Here is a 20,835-nt window from a genome sequence, read left to right as displayed (position 1 = left end):
CGGCCACCTCAGGGATCCACAGCTCAATACAATACTGGATGTATGTAACATTACAGTTCCAATACTTTGCACAGTCCTTTTCAACAACTTTTAGTTTTCACTTGTGGTGATCACAGTGTAGTAGTCCACAGAAATTTTATGGAAACTATGCGTAATATTTATATTTTTTGCTAACCTCACATTACAACATGTCCCATAGCCAATTTCTTAATTCAGTCAAATAAATCTACACTTGCCAAACTTTTGAATGATCTCTCACCATAAGATGGAATGATATAGAATGACGTGATGATAAACCTTCGAGAGGAAGGTTGTGGCACCCAGTGAAACACAGTGGCTGAGCATGGTTGAGTACAGCTGTGATTTTGAGTATTGTTTTAGAGTGGTTTTATTTGTTTTTTTAATTTTATAGGTTGTTTCTTTAACATGATTTACCATAAATATGTCCCCTCCCAATTTTGTGATGTCAAATTATGACCTCTCCTCATCGCAGAAACTCTTGAGTAGGTTCAGGAGGGGTGAAGGTTGAGAACTGTCCTCTGAAACAGATCTCTCAAAGCCATTCTTGCTCACTCAATGTGAAAGTATTCACCGGAACACACGCACTTAGAGGAGAGTGCATGTTCCAGCCAATAACCCATTATTGAGCTTGCACTCACCAACCTACCGCAAGGAGTTAATAGAGTGTGATGAGAAAATATAGCACTTAATCCACCTGGTGCTGATCCAAATTACACCTACCTCTAAGGGATCCCTGGGGACTGGCCGCAATGATGCAAATCTACTGGGGTGCAGTGACTTAGACCACAGTGCCACTCAGGTGCTCCAGGAGCGCCACTCTTTAGCAGTAGCTCAGACATACAGCACAGCACTCAACCAGAGCCAAATTTGCTGTGGAGAACACATTATACAAAAGCAACAATTCTGTTTCTTTCAGGCCTTTATTCAAGGAGTGTGCAATTGCCGATACCTCTACATTTCAGCATTGTCGTTTCCAAAATGTCTCTTTTGAAATTACTTTTTTTATTTTATTTTTTCTCTCAGAATTTGTTTTCTATTTTCGAACTTTCCAATTATCTGCTTTGTTTTGTAGCAGTGCCCACCATCACTGCTACGTTCACCTTTGACCCTCGTACCTGACTCTGCCACATCGGCAATGTCCACCCCTTGCTCTTGTGCCATGAAGCCCAGGACGGAAAATATTGCGAAGCCAGACACAAAACTGGTTCCGCTGTTCAGGGCTCCCAGCAGCAAACAGTCCCTATGTCACACATATGTCATGGAGGATGTTAATTTACACAGACGGAACCGAAGTTCCCATTTTTTTCTTACGCAACCGTCTTTGAACCGAGTTTCTCACTACTTCTACGGCAGTCCCCAATCCCCATGACAACAACACTCACCTGTAGCAGTTGTATTTGTATTTGTTGTAGCTCCCCAGTGAAGTCATGGCCCCCAAACAAATGGCGTAGGAGAAGAATATCTGGGTTCCTGCGTCGATCCACACCTGTGACAAAAGCAACAACATGATGTCTGCCTGGTTAGTTCACCCGTTAATCATACACTTCTGATCACAACCTTGTTTTGCAACCTGCTGGTCAAAACAATGCTCTCCAACCTTTTGGTTGGGACACACTGTAATTGGTTGAAATTAACCATTGGGATGTGAAATTGAATTGTATAAAAAAAAAAATCATGATGACATTTTCCTTCTCCATCTGATCAAATGCACATAATTAAGTTACTCAGTATAACTACTTAATTTAACTTGTTTTGAGGTCAAATGAAATTGAGAGCCCTGATTTGCACTCATATGCATTCTCAAAAATGTTGGTATAAATAGCAGCATTTCCAAGAACAATTGAACATTTAAAAGCCAGGTTTTTGGTTGTAATAAAAAGAACATGAGGCATACAATGCTGCAAATTTAATTTATCAAACAAATGCACCTCTTAGTTTTTGGGCGAAGAGAATGTTACATTGAATCAATAATCTTATTGCAAAACCACATGATGTTGCAAAATGATTGCAATGGAACTTTCCAGGTCCAACAGGCATACTGTTGTGCAATCTCATCTACTTTCATGCCCTCAGTACTCTATATCCATAGATTGTTTGGAAACAGCAGAGAAAAACATATTATATTTTCTTAGCTTCTAGTCTATTGTTGCTCAACTAATTTTACTCACTTGAGGTACAGTTATTGAATTATGTCATAAAGTTGAAAAATTTAAGAGTTTTAATGAGTCTTGCATTCTCTTAAAAAACAGCACCACTGATAATTTAATAAGTTAAAACAATTCCTTTTCTGCAGTCTAGATGTCTTTAGATGACAGTAAAAGGACAGAATGAGACCTGGATAGACGTGGACAGTAATTAAAGAAATTTTTATATTTTATTTAACCATTATATAGCCAAGTCAACATCAAGATATGCTGAGATTGATGTGGTTAGGTAGAGATTTTGAACAAATTATTTTGGAACAAAATATTATTGGCACTTTAACTCCAAGTAGTTCTTTTGATTTAGTTTTAGTGTTTCCGAGGTAGCGCTAGTCAGCTTTCCCTGCACCAAGACACTGGTGTTTTTAATCCTACGTGCACATTAGGATTGCCTAATGTAATTGTGCGTGCACAAATATTAGGCAAATCGTATTCTTCAAGATTTATTTTATTGTTGAACAAACACGATGCTCTCAGTCAATCCAAAATATCATTGAACTTCCAACCTGAATGATTAGCAAAGGATAAATTAGTTTGGATCTTTCTCAGGGGAATACATAAGTGTGCACAATTATCAGGCAACAATTAGTGTGCACAATTATTAGCTAACTAAATAACAAAAATAATTTATCCAACTCTCACACTCATTTCATCTGTCCATAAAACCTTTGCCTAATCTATACGCTTCAACATGTGAATCTTATTCAGTCTTTTTTGAGTCGTCTTGACCTTGGCCATGTCTCTGAGCACTTGACACTTTGTACTTCTCTTTCATTACACTACACTCCAGGTAGGTTGCTGTTCTGGAATATGGTGGCACTGGAGGATAATGGGTACCTGGTAGCAAGTATTTTTCAGGTAATTTGAATCTTTTCTTCTCCATACATGTTTTGCACCCCAGTTGACTATTAGCGACAAAACGTTTGAGTGTCCGGTGGTCACGCCTCAATAGTTTAGCTATTGCAAAAGTGTTGCATCAGTCTGAAAGGCATTTTACAATTTATGACTTTCCAGTGTCAGTCAAATCTATTTTTTGGTCATGAAGCTGCCTAATAATTATGCACACCTTGATATAAGGTGTTATTCATTGTTGCCACACCCTCCCTCATTACACAAGTACATATCACCTTAAAATGACTCAATCCAATGAGCATTCAAGTTTATATGGTTTGGAGTTAGAAAACGTGCATAAAAATAATAATACGATCAGAATACTCACTTGCCTAATAATTGTGCATGCAGTGTACAGCTTGTTCCCCACAATTTTAAATAGGAAACATCTTGCCAGCACCTGTTTTTTTCCGATGACTGATAATTTTCTATCGTTTCATTCTGAACCAGAGCACTGAGAAATGAGTTGATTTGTGAAGTGAGTGTTCAGGGGTAGCAACGTGTTCAGGGGTAGCAACGTGTTCAGGGGTAGCAACGTGTTCAGGGGTAGATAGCAAACATCTACCAAGAATAACATGCTTATACGTGTCCCAGATTTACATTTATAATGTGACGTCAAGTCGATGAGACCGGGCAGACAAAAACATCAAATCACAGTAAAACTGAAGTATTAATAAATCTCAACACCTCATATTGTCACCTAAGTATGAGGGTAATATGGTATTGTGAGATCCCTGTGAATTCCCAGGCCTGCTGTGAGGGGATGAAGAACGGGGTTAGGCCATCTGGGTTCTGGCTCCTACCTCTGGGTCTTGTAGGCGACTCAGGTCCGGGTAGAGATAGAATTTGATCCCTTCAGATGCCCCTGGCAGAGTCACTCCGCGGACCAACAGCACGATAAGCATGACGAAAGGGAAAGTTGCTGTGATATACACCACCTTGAGAAAACCCATAGAGACAGATGTATTAAGTCCCATGATGAAACGGGCAGGGTTGGGAAGGTTACTTTCAAAACTGGAATCGGTCACAATTACTAGTTACCTGTCAACTACTTTAATCTGTTACATACTTTTTTCAATTACCTAAACTCATAAAAATAATATGATTACCTTATTGTTATGAGGCATTTAAAGAAGCCAAAGAAAATGTAACCACTTGAATAAAATATAGTGCAAGATCAATTAATATTAGGTTACACAGTTGGTCATTAATGAATGTTGCATTTCCCTTAATAGATTAAGTATGTTTTTAACCCACATATTTATACTTCAATAGTAAAAAAATGTATGATACACAGAAAACAAAAGTCTGTCAGAGTCACATCCATTCTGAATGGGTAAATGCCCACCGGGGTTCAAGAATGTATATTTGTATTTTTACTTGAACATAACCCAAAAACAACATTTATGTTGCTTCTTTTCTTCATGCAAGACTGACTGTTTCTTCAAAACATTGTTAAAAAATGAATGCTGATCGGATGGAATGACTACATAAGCCTACTAAAAAGGCCTTTAAAGTAAAAAATAACTCAGACATTGCAACAAAATAAGGGGGGAAAAACAGCAAAAACTTGAGTTTGACAGTTCCTCAACTAGACCATGCTAGTTGATGAACGGTCATTTACACAGTAGTGCTCCAATGTCTTCAATGAAAGACAAAATCTGAGAGAAATTGATGAAATCATAGCTCGAGTATTCTACTATTGCATCTTTCAATAGTTAGTTAAAGGCCCAATATAGTTCCATTTCATTTCTGGGACCCACGGTTCGTATCGACCCCATTCTGCTCCGAATGAGTTCTGGTCTGCCTGTTGATTATATATGATTTGATTTAAATACATATAAATAAAAACATAACTGCACAAAGGAGGGGAGGGTATTGTTGTTTTCAGTTGGTAGTGGGCAGCTGGATTGAGCTTACAGAGTGTGTTTACGTAATGCCAGCAGCAATTTACTATCTGGATTCAAGCCACTCCTATGAACATACAACAATACTTGACATACAGTGATTTACCATAATGGAAGGAGTTAATTCTGGGTTATTTTGGAGCTGAAACCACAAATAGGGTATTTCCGTAGCAGTTTGCCAAATAGAGAGTTGATCGATCTTCCTGCAAGCCACAAAGGTCCCTTAAGTGGTTCAGTGCTTAGTGTTGGACAGGGTCCAACAATTGTTCTGTTCCATTGACAGACAGAGGGTATATGCTACAATGTATACAGCCCATCCAAAACCAAATAGTGAAGTAAAAGTAATTCGTGGCCCATTAAAAATAAAAACCAGACAAGCCTGCCTGCATGTATGCCAGACCGTTTCTGCAACCATCAACAATCTTGTCATGGATAAAGAAAAAAGTTTATCTACAGCAGCACATCTAGCACACAAATACTGGACTAAGGCAGCAGACATTACCTCATTTAGGCTTTTCCGTTTGGGCGTCTGCATAAACAGTCTTTTTAAAGATTACAAACAATAAATAACATTTTAGTAATTCAATAGATTCTCTTATCCAGTGCGACAATGTAGTGAGTGAATGTATTTTCAGACTAAAGAACCCTGGCGTTGCAAGCACACACACACTACCACCTAAGCAGTCAGGAAACACAGCGCACTTCTACTCACCTTCCCGGTAGACTTTACTCCCTTCCAAATGCAGAAGAAGCAGACGACCCATACTGCCAGAAGACACAAGGCTAGGTCCCACTTCAGGGAGCCAACGTCATCGATCCCCGAGGAGATGCTCAGCACGTTGCGTCTTAGGAGGGAGGGGACAAATAGGTTCCAGGTTAATGACTAATCAGTTGGGGAGTGTGTTACATCTTATCATTCCTGTGGGGTTTCACCCAAGTCCTGCCAACAGTAAAGCAGTGAAAAGCAAACAGTCATGTGATATGGCAGTGGGGAAGTGGCCCATCTCGTGAAGTTACGTTTTTAACCAACCCTCCCGAGCTTTAGCATCTCCTGAGCCTAAATGTACTGAGAACTGAGACAATAATAAGGTATTACAATACAGCTCCGGAAAAAGTTAAGAGACCACTGCACCTTTTTCTTTCTTTTCTAAAAATGTAGAAAAGGAAGATTTTGTGTGAGGAACAGAAGGGTTAAAATTAAAAGACCACGGCATATTGAACACTTCTGTTCCTCACTCAAAACTTTCCTTTTCAACCTTTTTGGAAATCCGGAGCAGTATGCTATTTTCATCGTGTGTTTCATTTTCTATCAAACATCCGTGGCTGGCCCATGGATAAACTGGAAAGTAGATATGATCTGTTCTACTTTCTTCAGGCATTACAATGTTTTATTTGAACAGAAAGTGGGGAAAGATAGAGGAGTTTGTGTTTTTCTGAAAGAGGAGTTGGCCAGATTCTGCAGCAGTACATGAGCACTAGGGGCAGTGGCTTAGAATGCTGGACCACCCAAGGCCACAATAAGCATAACCTCAAATCACAGTGTAATGTAAGTTCAAGTGTTTGTGGCTTCCCAAGAGGATACAAATCTGACCAGACTTTTAATTTGAAAATACCTCTTGATCCAAATATAGTACACTGAAATGAAAAGATCCAATTTTAAGATAGTCAGCCTCACGGCTGTGGGGTAGTTCATTAAAGTTCAGTATCCTTCTGTTTATGGAAATGTCACCCAACCAGACATAATGTTTACAGCAAAACAAGGGAAAAGGATAGTAAACATACTGTTTAGGTTTGGGTTGGAGACCGTTTTTTACTTTGTTTATGTGCACAGAATGTGGGTTCTCGTGCTTGTGTCTATGCAAAGAGGTCATATTTGTGGTGTACATATGTGTGCAGGCATTTATGCATCAGCGAGTCTGTGTGTGCTAGTGAAGTACGAGTGAAAGGTTTGGACACACTCACTCACTCATTTGAATGGCCAAGTGTGTCCAGACTTTAGACTGGTACTGTATGTCCGTAGAGTTAGCTCAGCTGTTGGACACTCACTCCCAAAACTCAATGACGGGGGAGGTAAAGTTGGTGATGTTGGCAGTCAGCATCAGGGTCTTATTCTTGCGGACGGTGTCCTCCACGCAGCGGTCTGTGTTCCACGGCTGATTGCATTTGGCCCAGGGCAGCTCCGGCTGAAAGCACTGGAACAGGTAATAGAGTCCCCAGGCCAGAATGACGATGTAGTAGACGTTCAGAAGAGAGACGATCACAATGGAGGCGTAGCCAATACCTAGAGGACAGAGCCACATGCATCCTTAACAACGCAGTTGAGCTTGGCAGTCTAGTGGTTAGAGTAGATCACTGCCTCAAATCTCTGAGCTGACATGGTGGACAAAAACAACTTCCAATGTGCCCTTGAGCAAGGCCCTTAACGCTAACTGCTTCTGAAAGTTACTCTGGAGAAGAGGGCCTACAAAAATGACAGAGATGGAGTCTTAAATAAATCAGGAAGTTTCACAGATGCTTGTGAGTGAAGAAAGAGCATTCCTGAAATAAAAATCGGAGCTGGGACACTACAGTAAACACAGACTTTGTGCCCTTCGAGTAGAAAAGCAGTCAATCCACCGACTCTAACTCAACTCAACCCTAACTCAACTGACTCCTATTTCAAATAGAGGATGTTTCCCTGGCTTGAGTGTTTGGTTATAATGACCATAGTATTTTTATTTTTAGATATGACTTTGCTCCCGGCTTGGATACAGAAATTCCCTGTACTCTTCCACTCTGAATATGTTTTTAACTTGCCAAAACTCCACTACACTCCCCCTTTCTCTCTCCCCATCTCACCCTTCACATTCCACTGGCAACGTGTCAGACAGTAATCCAGGGTCACATGTGTGTCCACAGTAGTGTGTGTGTGTGTGTGTGTGTGCGTGTGTGTGTGTAGGCGTCAGGCAAGGCCTTCTGAAGGTGTGATAAAATCTTAGGAGGGACAATGGCAGCCGCCGATAGGCCACCTGTTGGTGTCCATCTCTCTCTATTCCGTGTGTGGGCACACGTGTGAGTGTGTGAGTGTGTCAGTTCACACAAGCCGCAAGTCAGATAGGCATTTGTCTCAGCACTCCTTGCTTATTCAAACTCATTAACAGCTGCTGTAGATCAGCGACACCCACATCCCTCATCTTCAGCTGTCTTTCTACCTGCTGCTCCCGACTTCAAGGTAAATCCGCTCATGGCAGAGAGATTCCACTAACTGAATCCGATCAATTGCTGCTTTATTATCTTCCACATACTGGTCTACATGTTTAAATGGGGTCTGCCTGCAGTACATTACTGTGCAAACCTATGGAAAGACCCTCACTAATAAAGCTTTATGAACCCATTACTTGACCCCAGGACAGGAATAACAACACCATACTAATATCCGGTAACATATCTGTGGTGTTGACAGCAGGTGTCCCCCGCTGCCAAAACCGTCACCATCTTTCAGTTCATGAAACACCGTGTTTTCTTGGCTGTTTCATTGCATGAGATGTTTATTATTGTACTGTGGATGCTGTTGATAGGCAACTTACATCACACTCGCACTTCCCTTCTCTGTTGCCATAGTAACGCAGACCTCAGCGCCCGTATAAGCACCTAAGGCTGCAAATGTGTATCTGTATGTATTGTGTGTCTGTATGTATGACCCTATCAAAAAAAATAGGCCAGTCTGAAAGTTTCTTAATGATTGGCTTGTTTATTGACATCCAGGCTCCAGCATATATTAGACAATAGTTTGACATTTTGGCAATGAAGCCTCTCTACTATTCTTCCCCAGAGTCTATATAGGATAAACCATTGAGAAATGACATCAGGTTTTGAAAATGGTTCACTGTTCACTGTAAAGTATTTGGACAGATTAAAATAATGTAAATTGAAGAAGTCATGGTTAGTACTTGCACATCCCTTGCATGCAATGATTTCATGATGTCTGCAACCCATTGATATCACCAGGCACTGGGCATCTTTCCTGCTCTGCGAGCCTGTACTGCTGCTATATTTAGTCAGTGCTTGTTTTTTGACGTTTTGCCTTTACCTTTCACAGGATGTAGACAAGACTATGCTCGACAATTCAGATTGGGCAATTAACTTGGCCCGTCAAGAACTGATAATCTCCTTGGTACCTATGGCATTGTGTTTGGGGTCATTGTTTTGCTACATGATGAAGCACCTTCCAATAACTTTAGAGGCATTTGGTTGTATCCGAGCAGACAAGATGTTTCTGTAAACTTCAGAGAGTAAACCCTAATGCTTCTATCAGCACTCACATAACCAGTGAAGACAAGTGAGACAGTTCTGTTTGCTGAAATAGCACTACCTCCACCACATTTCACTGATGAGATGGTATACTTGGGATCATGGGCAGTTCCTTTTTTCCATCACTGTGGTTAATCTTTATTTGATGTGTTCATAAGACTGTTCCAGAACTCTACAAGGTCTTAGGGTGTTTTTAAACTGTATCCTGGCTGTTGTGTTTTTGGGACATAATAGGGCCTCTTCTGTTGTGCCCTCTGAAGTTCTGCTGGTGATGTCTTCTACCTCACAATTGTCTTTGGTACATCCACGTTTGCCTCCTGGAGAATTTAGCTGATCGGTTAGGTCTCTTCACCACTGAAATTCTTCTTCTGTCATCCATTATGTCTTCCTTGACAAAGTGGTTTGCCATTACTGAGTTCACCAGTAATTTCTTTCTGCTAAATGCACATAGTACTAACACTTTCAAACAGACATAATAGCTGTATCCATAGTTCATCTGACTCTGGGGGCAGATTATTGCCAAAATGTAAAGCTATCGTTTTAACTAGTCTGGTCCCAGATCAGTAGGCCTGTGTCCTCCATTGAAACCATGCATGACAAAGGCATAGTGAGAGTGCAGTTGGCTGAAGCACATCCAGACCTGGGGCCAGGCTTCTCCTCAGCCGTGCTAACAGAATGCTTTTTACACATCACAGAGTCAGCTAATGAATGAATTAAGTATGTTACAATTACCATTGGAACATGGGGAGGCTTTACCACAGCAGAACACAATGTCCGTGCCCTCAGTCTAGCAATCCAGAGACCGACACAATAAGTGCTGCTAAACACTGTAGGGGAGTTACACAAGAGCACTTACAAAGCTAACAAAATACTGGCTAGAGATTCGGGTTTTCTAAACTGGAACCCCCAAAAATCGAGATCAAGAACATAGATCAAGAGTAGGAAACGTACAGAGTCAGTCTAGACAGGAAGAGGAATCCTAAAGGTGTTGATAGTGTTGTAAATGTGGGAGAGGAAGAATGAGGTGTTGATGTAGATGTAACCCTTTGTCAGAATGAGCGTAAGGGCAGAACAATGAGTTTTAGGACAGGATAGAACATCAGGGGGTAGGAAGAGATAAGGAATCACAGGATTTTCACAGGGTGCATATGCAAAATCCTACCCCCACCCGTTCTTGTATAAGTATTGAATGCATTTCCAACTGCCCTCAGAGATGTCTCATGGTTTGCAAATTGTGTAGAGAACTTTCTCTCTGTACTTACTTCCAAAAGGGTTTTATTTGAAGGAATTGCCATCACACCTGGAACAGAGTTGGCATGGTGCCAAGCCTCCCAAGCCTCCCAGTCTGGCCCACAGTACGCCACTCCCCCTTCCCCTAATGACAACTGGTCCGTGGGCAATAGGGGAGAATGCTATTGGGACAATGAAAAGTGTAGTGGCTCACCAGTGAAGATGGGGCAGAGCTTTTCCCAGCAGGTGATGCCCCCCTCAGAGGTAAACTGTCCCAGAGCCACCTCAAGGAAGAACACCGGCAGGCCTCCACCAAACAGGAAGATTGTGTAGGGGATGAGAAACGCACCTGGTGCAGAGGAAGAGAGGCGGGAAGCAGAGACACCGGCAGACATTTAACAAATCCATATCATGAAGACTGAGTAGACTTTGACCAAACCATGTAAGTGACAACCCAAAACTCTATTTCCAAGTGACACCCCACTGTAGCCTGTTTCTATGAAAAGCACACCCATGTACATTTCAAGACCTACCTCCACCATTCTTATAACAGAGGTACGGGAAACGCCACACGTTCCCTAAACCGACGAAGCCTCCTGCCACAGACAAGATAAAGTCTAGCTTGCTGGCCCATTTCTCCCTCTGAATGGGCTTGCCCTCGGCCTCATCCTCCGGCCTCGTGCCCGGGCTCTTTCCTGGGGAAGGCTTCAGTGTGTCCTTGTGGAAATCTTTCAGACATTGGAGCTTTTCTTTCTGTGCCATGCTATAGACGACAAAAAAAGAGGAGAAAGAGATAAGAGAATGAGAGTTAGAGAGATATAGAGATGAACAGGCCGAGGGCACAAAGAGAGAGGCTACTGCATGAAAAGACAAAGATAGTAGGGCAAATTAGCAAAATAAGGTGTCCCACATGTTGTACAGTCAGCCATGGCATTTTGATACAGAGACATCTCTGTTTCAACAGTCATGATGAAGCCTGCAATAAGAACAGCAGTAGGGAATACTGATTGTATTCTTAATTGGTACAGTTCTCTGTCATTGTATTCCCTTTGGATATGGTGCTCAAGTTAACATTGCAAATCACTCTGTGCTGTAATAGATCATTTATGGGTCAAGTTTGTGCCTTTATGGAATTCCTGACTGGTAAACACAGTATTATCTTTATGTGTATAATATAACCTATTTTATAGCTATACATAAGTGTTATTGTAATTTACGGTTGTACTTATTATTCTTAGGGAATTTCAAGGTGAGGATTATGTTAATTATAATTCTTTAAGTCAGTAAGGAAAAATGTATATGCGTAACGACAATCTAATCCAGTTCACAATAGAACAAACGGGTATCTTTGCCAATACTTGCCAATGTAACCACTGCATAAACAAAAATTCCCATGGCCAGAAAGGGTTACAGTTACAGAAACAACAACAGCTCCCAAACTTGAATCTGAACTGACAAAATATAAATGGGTTTGTCCAAACCTTTGACTGGTACTGCATATATAAACAAATCGGGTCACCTTTTTTTATCATTTTAAATATGTAAACTGCACAATAGTCAGAGTGGGGCTCCCTTGAGACTTCATTAGCTCTGAAGGTAGCAACTTTAAAGTGAGATTTTTGCAAGTTTATACTGAAAAATAAGGACCTGAGGGGTTGTGTTATATGGCCAACATAACATGGCTAACGGCTGTTCTTAGGCATAACAAAAATCAGCAGGTTTGGATATAGTTGTAGCTGTGACCGACTGGCCATATACCAAACATAAACTTAGAATATATAATAATAATTTATAATATAAAATAAAACAGAACACTGACAAACATGATATCCCCGATAGATATTACAACCAGAATCACAGCCAACAAATGATTAATGCTAGGAGCAGTCAAGCCAATGTTAATGTCTAGATGTACAGATATCCTGTCAGAAAACTTGGCTAGAATCCAGAAGAATCCAAAAGTTTACTGAATGTTCATACTGTAAACAGCCTTTCCAAGAGGACAAGAGTTGTCATTACTGTATTAGGCATCCCATTTCCTTGCCTCTGCCAATGAGCTGTAAATCACCCTGTTGCAGGGCAGGAGGGATAGCTAGGCAAGAAATTGCTTAGACACCCTGGATTAAAAAGATGGATTTCCTATCGAAGTTAAGCAAGGTCTGTCTTGGTCAGTCCCTGGATGAAAGACCAGATGCTGCTAGAAATCTTGCCAGTGGGGGGCAGCCTGCTTCTGGTATAAATATGGAATTCCAATGCCCCAGGGCAGTGAATGAGTCTACAATTAATTGTAAAGTAATGGAGGTACTATTTCTGAGAAATCACTAGTGCATGTCAGGTGACCTGGATAAGAGTGTCAGCTAAATGTCTAAAATGTAAACAATATAAAATGTTTGGACACAAATTAATACTGCATACATAATAAAGGGTGCCGAATAAAACACATTGAAAGAAAAAAGCTGTTATGATCCAATGCAGGAACAAAAATACATTAAAAAATATATTTTGAGGATACATTTAAGGAAACAGGTGAAAAATAACAGAGATTGATATACCAGTGTGCCTAGGCATGGTTTCCTATTCTTTTGAGGCTGGCTCAGACTAAAATGAAGTTGGCATAAACTGAGAAATAGAGAACAACTTCAAAGGCTTCCCCTCTGCACTCCCTGGTTACAATGAAAATCTGTCATCTGTATTGTGTGGTTCACAAAAGCCTATCAGAAGTTTGATTATGTGCCTCGTTCCCAAGAGACAGACAGAAGAATAGCTGGAGAACAAATTGTTCTCCAATGAAATGTGTCTCTTTTGGCCTCAGAAAGTGACAGTATTATTCAAAATTGATTTATAATCATATAATTAAGATAATTGGGTCTTATTGCCAGTTTACATAAGAATTTAACAACTCTCAGTTGAAAGGCAGCCATAAAGATCATTCAATCTTAAGGGATGTTAATTCAACTTGTCATCTGACATACACCACACAGTAACATCATGTTGCAAAAGTGCAGGGTAATTAAGAAATAGAACTGACCTGCTTTCAGTCCGGGTAACTACTTCACACACTTCATCTTTGAACAAACCAATATTGCATTGTTAAATGCATAGATGCACTCACTGACCAGTTGCCACTCTCTGACTGTTAAAACAAGTGAACTTTAATGAAATGATTAAATGGATGCTTAGGCTACAAGCACAGAGCACATCTATTCATCAGCTCTAGTTGCCGCGTTCATCATGCTGCCCTCGTTCTGCTCGGTCATTTTCTACGTTCTCTCCATCTTGGTTCTGCATGACATGTCAACTTGAACCACTTCCCACTCTCAAACGTCATTACATAACTGGATCTGCACTCCCCCCACTCTAATTCTCTTCCTCCCTGTCCCGTGTCTATCCCCGGTCTCTCTTGTTTCGTCTATATATATATATATATATATGTTCACCTGCTGAGTGCTTATCGGGCAGGATGTCTGCCTTCGGATTAAGACAAACAATCCAGGTGACCTACTCAGGCACCCTTGACCAGACATTGCAAAGCCATTCTAAAATGATTATGACAGTACACACAGCATTATCAACATGTCCCACTTAGCACACCGTGGACACTATGGACAGTGAAACTCAAAAGGCCCTGTGTAAAGGGTATGCATGGCAACAGACAGAAAGACAAACCGACATAAAGAACAGAATGCAACTGATGTTCTTTGTGAATTTCAGGTTCGTTTTTTCCAATTCACAGAGCATCAACAACAATATACATATTTCTTTTTACAGAAAATAATTGCTGGTTTTCCAAGTACTTACATGAAATGTTCATTCGGTTGAAACAAAATGAATCCCCAGAAAATCTTAATAATGGCTTGACATAAAGATTAAGGTAATGCTACTTTCTATTCCAGTTGAGTAATTCCATGGACTTACATTTCCTTCATGGCTGTGGCTATGTGTTGGGTGCTTGTCTCTCAGCTGTCACCATTCCTCTGTACCGAATGGCTTTATGCAAACAGCGCTCACAAGTGAAGCCCACAGCAAGGCCCGCCCCCTCGGCAAAAGACAATTAAATCCTATGTGAAGATTGGGTGCAGCCGCGGAGCAACTCTCCAGATACTGACTGGGCATTGACTGTAAATTTCCACTCGACCCCTAAACACACGCGCACACACACAACACGCGAAGGGAGCGCTTGCATGTCTAACAGGCACCTCTTAGTCATGTCACTGACGGAGAAAAGAGAGGGAGTGGGTGAGGGAGGGAGAGTGTGAAGTGAGCCGAGCATGAACAGAACCAGAAGTGGAACTCAAAGGACTGCTTCTGGACAGGAGAATGGAGCCCCCCCCCACCCACCCAAAAATAAATAAAAAATAATTATGTGGGTGAGGGGCAGTGGGTCATGTGAATCCGACTAGCTCGGCTGACCACGCCGCTTCATACTGTCAAGCTCCCAAATGCCACTGGTATGTGGGATGCTTCCAACTGTAACCCCCATATGACAGTGTGTCATCACTACACATCACTGCAAATACTTCCAAACATCTCTAACGGGACTATTTGGCAATGTAAATACGGTGCTGTTAATCGGTAACAAGATATAATTGAGGAAGTGTTTCTGTGTTTTTCTGCTCTATTTGGGATCATTCTGCGCCATTCGACATTATCTTGGAGATATTAACCAGGTACAGGTCACAGTACATCCTAATAAGGTGATGGGTCCTGGATTTTACCCGGTTCTGTTTAAATGCCATAGACTCATAAAGGACCTTGTGTACAATAGCTGGGACAGTAATGGCAATTAAAATACAGTATTAAACTTGACTACAGGATTTGCGCAATCCTTCTGACAGACGACAGGGCTTGGCTATGGAGAAGTATGAAGGGAATTTTACAGAGATCTTGTTTCATAGAGTTGCTTTGATCGTCAAGTTAAAATTAGACGTGAAACAGAAGAGCCCTAACTTATCTTATAGCCCCAGATATCATTAGACGTGGGTTAAGGGACTGTTGTAGTTTTATTGCATATCTAAGAATTAATTTGGTTGTTTTTTCCAAAAGGAAGTTACTATTCCACGGCATTGTGGTCTCAGAACGTTTACATTGTCTTCAAAGACAGATGAAACAAAATACTTTTATAAAAGTTTAAAAACTATTTAAAACGATCACGAATTGGTCAGAAGAAAAATACAGGTTACTTCCATTGAAGCCAGATAAGGCAGTCAATATTGTATACCTTGTTGGTCCGCTTAAGGGACAGTTCTAAATGTACTGGAGTGGTAGGGTTAATCTGTGCATGGTTGACCATTTCAAAATTGCAACATCCAAATTGTGCATGCACCATTTTATGAATGTGAAGAGAAATACGTTGTAAAAAACACTAAACAATCATTGTCAAGCCAAGCCATTGGTACTCAATATATAATATAGGGAGAGGTATACACATTTCTAGAGATTTTCATCATACTAATTTGTGATGTTGAAAATGCAAACCATGACAGTGTTTGAATCTTGCTCACGTCTTAGCCCAGGGGTCCCGTGAAGAACGATGCAATTGGCCAGGGCCCAGTTTCCCGATATTGTGGCACTTACGAAAGTTTAACAATGCAGGTATCCTTGAGATGAACTTTGTTACCACGGATTTGGGCCCGTTTCCAAAACCACCACATACGTCACTCTTCATGCACCATAAGTGCCACATCACGGCTGTTTGGAATGGAAACAGGCCATCTTTGGGGCTTGGAATGGAATTATGCAATTAATATGTTTTGAAATATAGCCTATTGCATTTTGCTAGAGCTTGATTACTTATCAGGAGCATACAATATCGCTGGAAATGTATTCTATTCACATAGCAATCAACACGTGATTGGTTAACTGGGAATATAAAGCATAGTGAGAAAAAAAAACATTCTAATTGTTTGGAATAAAAATGGAATGCAAGAGAAAACAAGAATTCATAGCTAAAGAAATCAATGTTCTTCTTGAGAGGCACCTGCACCTATCCATCAAAGACAGTACCAGTACAATACAGAGTTTTTAGACTTGTGAAGGGTTAATTTTGAACACTTTTTAAAAACGATTTAATGTTTTACTTACATTTTTCTTTATCCTCAGTAGCCCAACTGCATTCAATTACATTTACATCTACCCACAAACTTATTATGTAATTTCTCTAAATAAATTGGTCTAAATCAAAACTGCTTTGATAATTTTCATTCATTCTATTGCCTTAATATTAACTGTTTGCGATCACTCCTCGCATGTCACTCCTGTACTATTTCACCAAAACAGAACTGTTAAGATGGACTAATGAGTGGAGCGTAACACTCGTTAATTAATGTTAATTAAAGCAATGTTACTTAAGTAAAAATGCTTTCGGGAAATGCACCAATAAAACAATGAGGAACATCTTATGAACATCTTAGTGCTTTGGGATACTGGGCCCAGCACTGTCTGGGTTTCGGGAGCTTATAATTGAATACAGTTGCTTTGCCTTATCACACACTAGTGACTCCTTGTGGAATCTGTATGTGGAGGTCCTGGGCTGGCGTGGTTACACATTGTTGGTGGTTGTGAAGCTGGTGGAAAATAATGACTTCTCCAGAACAACATTGACGGGGGCTTATTGTAGAGATATTAACATTCAATTATCTGGCACCAGCTCGGGTGGAAATTTCCTCTGTCAGTGGCATTGCGTTTTGTGACTGAACTATACATTTTAGAGTAGCCTTTTACTATTCCCAGCACAAGGCACATCTGTGTAATGACAAGGCTGTTTAATTGGCTTTTTGATATGCCACACCTGATTATCTTGGAGAAATTCCCACTGTCAGGGATGTAAACAAAGTTTTAAGAGAAAACTGTTGTGGAACATTTTAAGGATCTTATTTTTCAGATCAGGAAACATAGACACTGCAACACTTTAAATGTTGCATTTATATTTTTGTTCAGTTTAATTATAAATATTACATATATTTTTTTTACATTTTGATTTCCTTCCAGCCTATCATTGTCTGCAGTTGGTTCTGACTGTAGAGTAATGGAGAGTGAACGAGGTAGTTTTAGTGAGCTCATGCCTGGTGGTCAGCAAACCCTCAACCTTCTGGCGTGAAGCCATGAGCAGGGCCTGCCCACCAAATAGGCAGATTAGGCAACCGCCTGGTTTCCCTTGTCCACTAGGGGGACAATACCACAGAATTATTTTGGGATGAAAATCAGTCAGGCTTTCAGCTTACTTAAAGTAAAATACACAAGATGCTAATTTAGCAGCCAAATCACTCCTAAATTACCATTCAGGGGAAAATTCCACGTGGTTAAAACCAATTCAGATGTCGACACATTTGCAGCTATGCTTCTGCAAATATTTCAGTAACTGTCAGACCACATCTACAGTATCTTATATGACATATTTAGACTTGGAATTCATGTCTTAGCCCTGAACTCTGTGTAATCTCTAAGAAGATAAAATGTATTACTACTGACACTGTTTACCTGGAAACAACAGTCTGCAGGAAGGCTGTTCACTCTACATTCAGCAGGTAATAATTAAAACAAAGGTGATCTGTGGGCCTTTGATATCAACATGACAGGATGTAACTTTGTAGCATGATATGAAAACAATACAAAGTAGCATTCAGCATAAAAGGCATATAGACTGCGAAGCATCCCAAACCAGCTTGGTGGACAATAGTATATCCACAACAACCTTGTCAATATCATGAAACATATGTTATAGAGAAGGAATTTTCTGAAGGCATGAAAGGTGTGAAAAAGAAACGACAACATACAGATAGGGTCAGAAATCGAGCAACCCCTATTAGATCATGCAGTGAGTAAACATACAAACACATCCACAGCCACAAACAGATTTTGACATTAGAAACAGAAGATGAACACAGACATGCACGCACAGCATTATGTCAATGAGCAAATGTAGACCAAAAAAACAGAGATAAGGCTTAATGTGCAGAGCCGTTGATGTTCTTTTTTTATAGCACAGAATATAGAATCCGGGCTTACAGTGTGTATAAGTCAATATAGCTACAGTCTATTCATATGATATAAAGCTCTTTACAGTTGATCCTTTAAAAAAAAAAATATATATATATACAGTTGTCTCTTTACGACCTGAGGTGAATACACATAATGTAGTTGGAGTCAAGAAGGAAGTGCCTATGAATGTTTTATTTCCATTGTGTATCTATTGTGTTCACAGTATCCTTTTGTACTGTGTAAGCAAGCTTCTGTGCAAAGCATAATTGTTTCAGCATCACTGCAATTGTCAGCTTGGCTGCTGTCAACAACTCATTCATGCTTGGTTAGCAAAGACACAAGACACTGGGTAGGAAATAAATCAATGCCTAGTTTCATAAATCCAGTCTGACATACAAAACAAAAAACACAAGCCATCTTTGTCTTCATTACACATTAGATTTGTAGGCTATACTGCCAGTCTAAGACTCCACCAAAACAATATGGAGCAGAACGAAAATGTTTAAAGGCATTCATCTGATATATTAAACAACACCATCTGAGTGTCTTACAAATCCAGAGAGGGATTGCATTTAATTTCCATTTAAATGGTATCAAAAGAGACATGCCTTAATCAATACAGGTTTCTCAGGAGTTGGGACTCCTTTTTGGGGCGTGGAGGGAGGAAAGTGGAGACAAAAGGAGGCAAATGTACAACCGATTAGTGGATATCATAACCGTCTTCAAGCGGTACAACTAGGCTAGCTTAGAAACAGCATCCTCTTTCAAATAACCGTCATCCTCACTAGGACGTTGACAAAAACAATAAATCGCAAATATAGGCTAGAATCAGACACGTGGGAGAGATACGAGTCTGGAGGCAATACATCATCCCCAACTCCAATATGTTGATGTCCATCTCATCGCATTTATTAAAAAGTGAAACAAAGACCTGTTCATTTATAAAAATGTCAAACGCGGAAGTGCAGGCACAAAGGCAATGGCATTTTTTACGTTGTATTTTTTTCATCACAAATCTATTATAGCTAAACTATAAACCGTTGGCTTTCATTACACAGCTTCACCGCAATTAAACAAAAGCTTTTTTTCACATCATATGGACTCTCGACCGTAACAATTACGTATAGGCTGCACTGCAATTGTAAGCATTGGCCTACTTCAAAAAATACAAGCAAGTTGAGAAATGGCTAAGAGAACGCAAATATTTGAATGAGAACAAAATGAAACCTATTTGGATTAATCATAAACTATAAGAATTACAGAAAAGTCATCATAGGATTTATAAAACAAAGTCTTATTGACTTAACTTAATAAGACTAGTATTATTAATGAACACTGAGTAAATAGTATTAATACTCAATAATCGTATTTTTCGTTACTTCTCTCTCCATGGGTAAAGACAATGATTCATTACCTGTCATGTAGGCTACAGTATATCTTGCGCTGTCCCTTGTTCCTTATTGTGTTGTGCAGTGAGTGGTAAATACAAACAATTATATCGGAAATGAATTACAAGACTCTCTCTCTCTGACCTTTGTTTCTGAAAGCGGGTGTGAGTTTAATATCAGTTAGAGTGGAAAATCACCAGCATCTCTATTCAACAGGAGAACTCATTCTTAAAGTGACAGGTTCCGCTAATTTGCGTCGCAAGCGCTCTAACTCAAGTCGCCATGTTTCCGGTCTTCCATTGTAACCTAACCAAAGCGGGTTGAAGATTACGCATTGATACACTACGTCCGAGCTCATTTTAAGCTTTTAGCTGTGGGCTATTTGGTAATGACAGCCATTATGAACATTAGCACAGCAGACAGAAGTTGTTCCAGTTTATCTCACTACAGTTTCATTCCCCTTGATGTGGCCCTCATTAATCGACTAGATCTGCCTCTCAGACTATGTTATTTATCAAGCCACCTCCCATCTGTTAATTAATCTGCTGCACAATACTGTTCCGGAAAACGTTCCTTATCTACCTACAGTACATCTAGATAGAAGCATATTCTGGAACTGAAATTCAGGCCAGTAGCTGACCAAAAGTGGCTCATAGAAATGTCCTAAAACGCCAGGGTAACATCAAGGGATCTACAGGCCTCACTTGTCACAATCAACATTGAAGTGTGTCAACTGTCAGGAAAAAGTTATTGAACTGTGTCAGTCATCGGTCAGAAAAAAGACTGCACAAACCTGTCCAACATGGGAGGTCAGGAAGGAAGAAGCCTCTGCTCTCATACAAAGAATAGATATGACTGAGGTATCAAGATATGACTGAGATTTGCCAGACAAAACCTGTGTTATAGGCATTAAAGCATTTCACCTAAGAT

At 40.2% G+C, this 20,835-nt stretch overlaps 1 protein-coding gene across 4 annotated transcripts in view; it reads right to left on the bottom strand.

The window, feature by feature from the left end:
- slc6a6a (solute carrier family 6 member 6a) overlaps positions 1 to 20,100 on the bottom strand; it is a 32,538-nt gene extending 12,438 nt beyond the window's left edge. The window contains exons 1-8 of one of the 4 annotated variants that reach the window (XM_010875889.3): positions 19,932 to 20,100; positions 11,074 to 11,303; positions 10,755 to 10,889; positions 7,067 to 7,301; positions 5,733 to 5,865; positions 3,917 to 4,051; positions 1,404 to 1,507; positions 1,137 to 1,261 (exon numbers count right to left, since the gene is read on the bottom strand). In XM_010875889.3, the coding sequence (XP_010874191.1) occupies positions 1,137 to 1,261; positions 1,404 to 1,507; positions 3,917 to 4,051; positions 5,733 to 5,865; positions 7,067 to 7,301; positions 10,755 to 10,889; positions 11,074 to 11,302 (1,096 nt within the window). In that variant the 5' untranslated portion in view covers position 11,303; positions 19,932 to 20,100. Of the gene's footprint in view, positions 1 to 1,136; positions 1,262 to 1,403; positions 1,508 to 3,916; positions 4,052 to 5,732; positions 5,866 to 7,066; positions 7,302 to 10,754; positions 10,890 to 11,073; positions 11,304 to 13,568; positions 13,778 to 14,338; positions 14,633 to 19,931 lie in introns of those variants that run through there. The other 3 variants (XM_010875890.4, XM_010875888.4, XM_034295708.1) reach the window with 3 other exon arrangements.
- Positions 20,101 to 20,835: the final 735 nt, after the last annotated feature.

The sequence above is a fragment of the Esox lucius genome, chromosome 12 (genome assembly GCF_011004845.1).
Source record: "Esox lucius isolate fEsoLuc1 chromosome 12, fEsoLuc1.pri, whole genome shotgun sequence".
In the NCBI taxonomy this organism is placed as follows: domain Eukaryota; kingdom Metazoa; phylum Chordata; class Actinopteri; order Esociformes; family Esocidae; genus Esox; species Esox lucius.
This window is presented reverse-complemented; position numbering and strand designations above follow the sequence as displayed.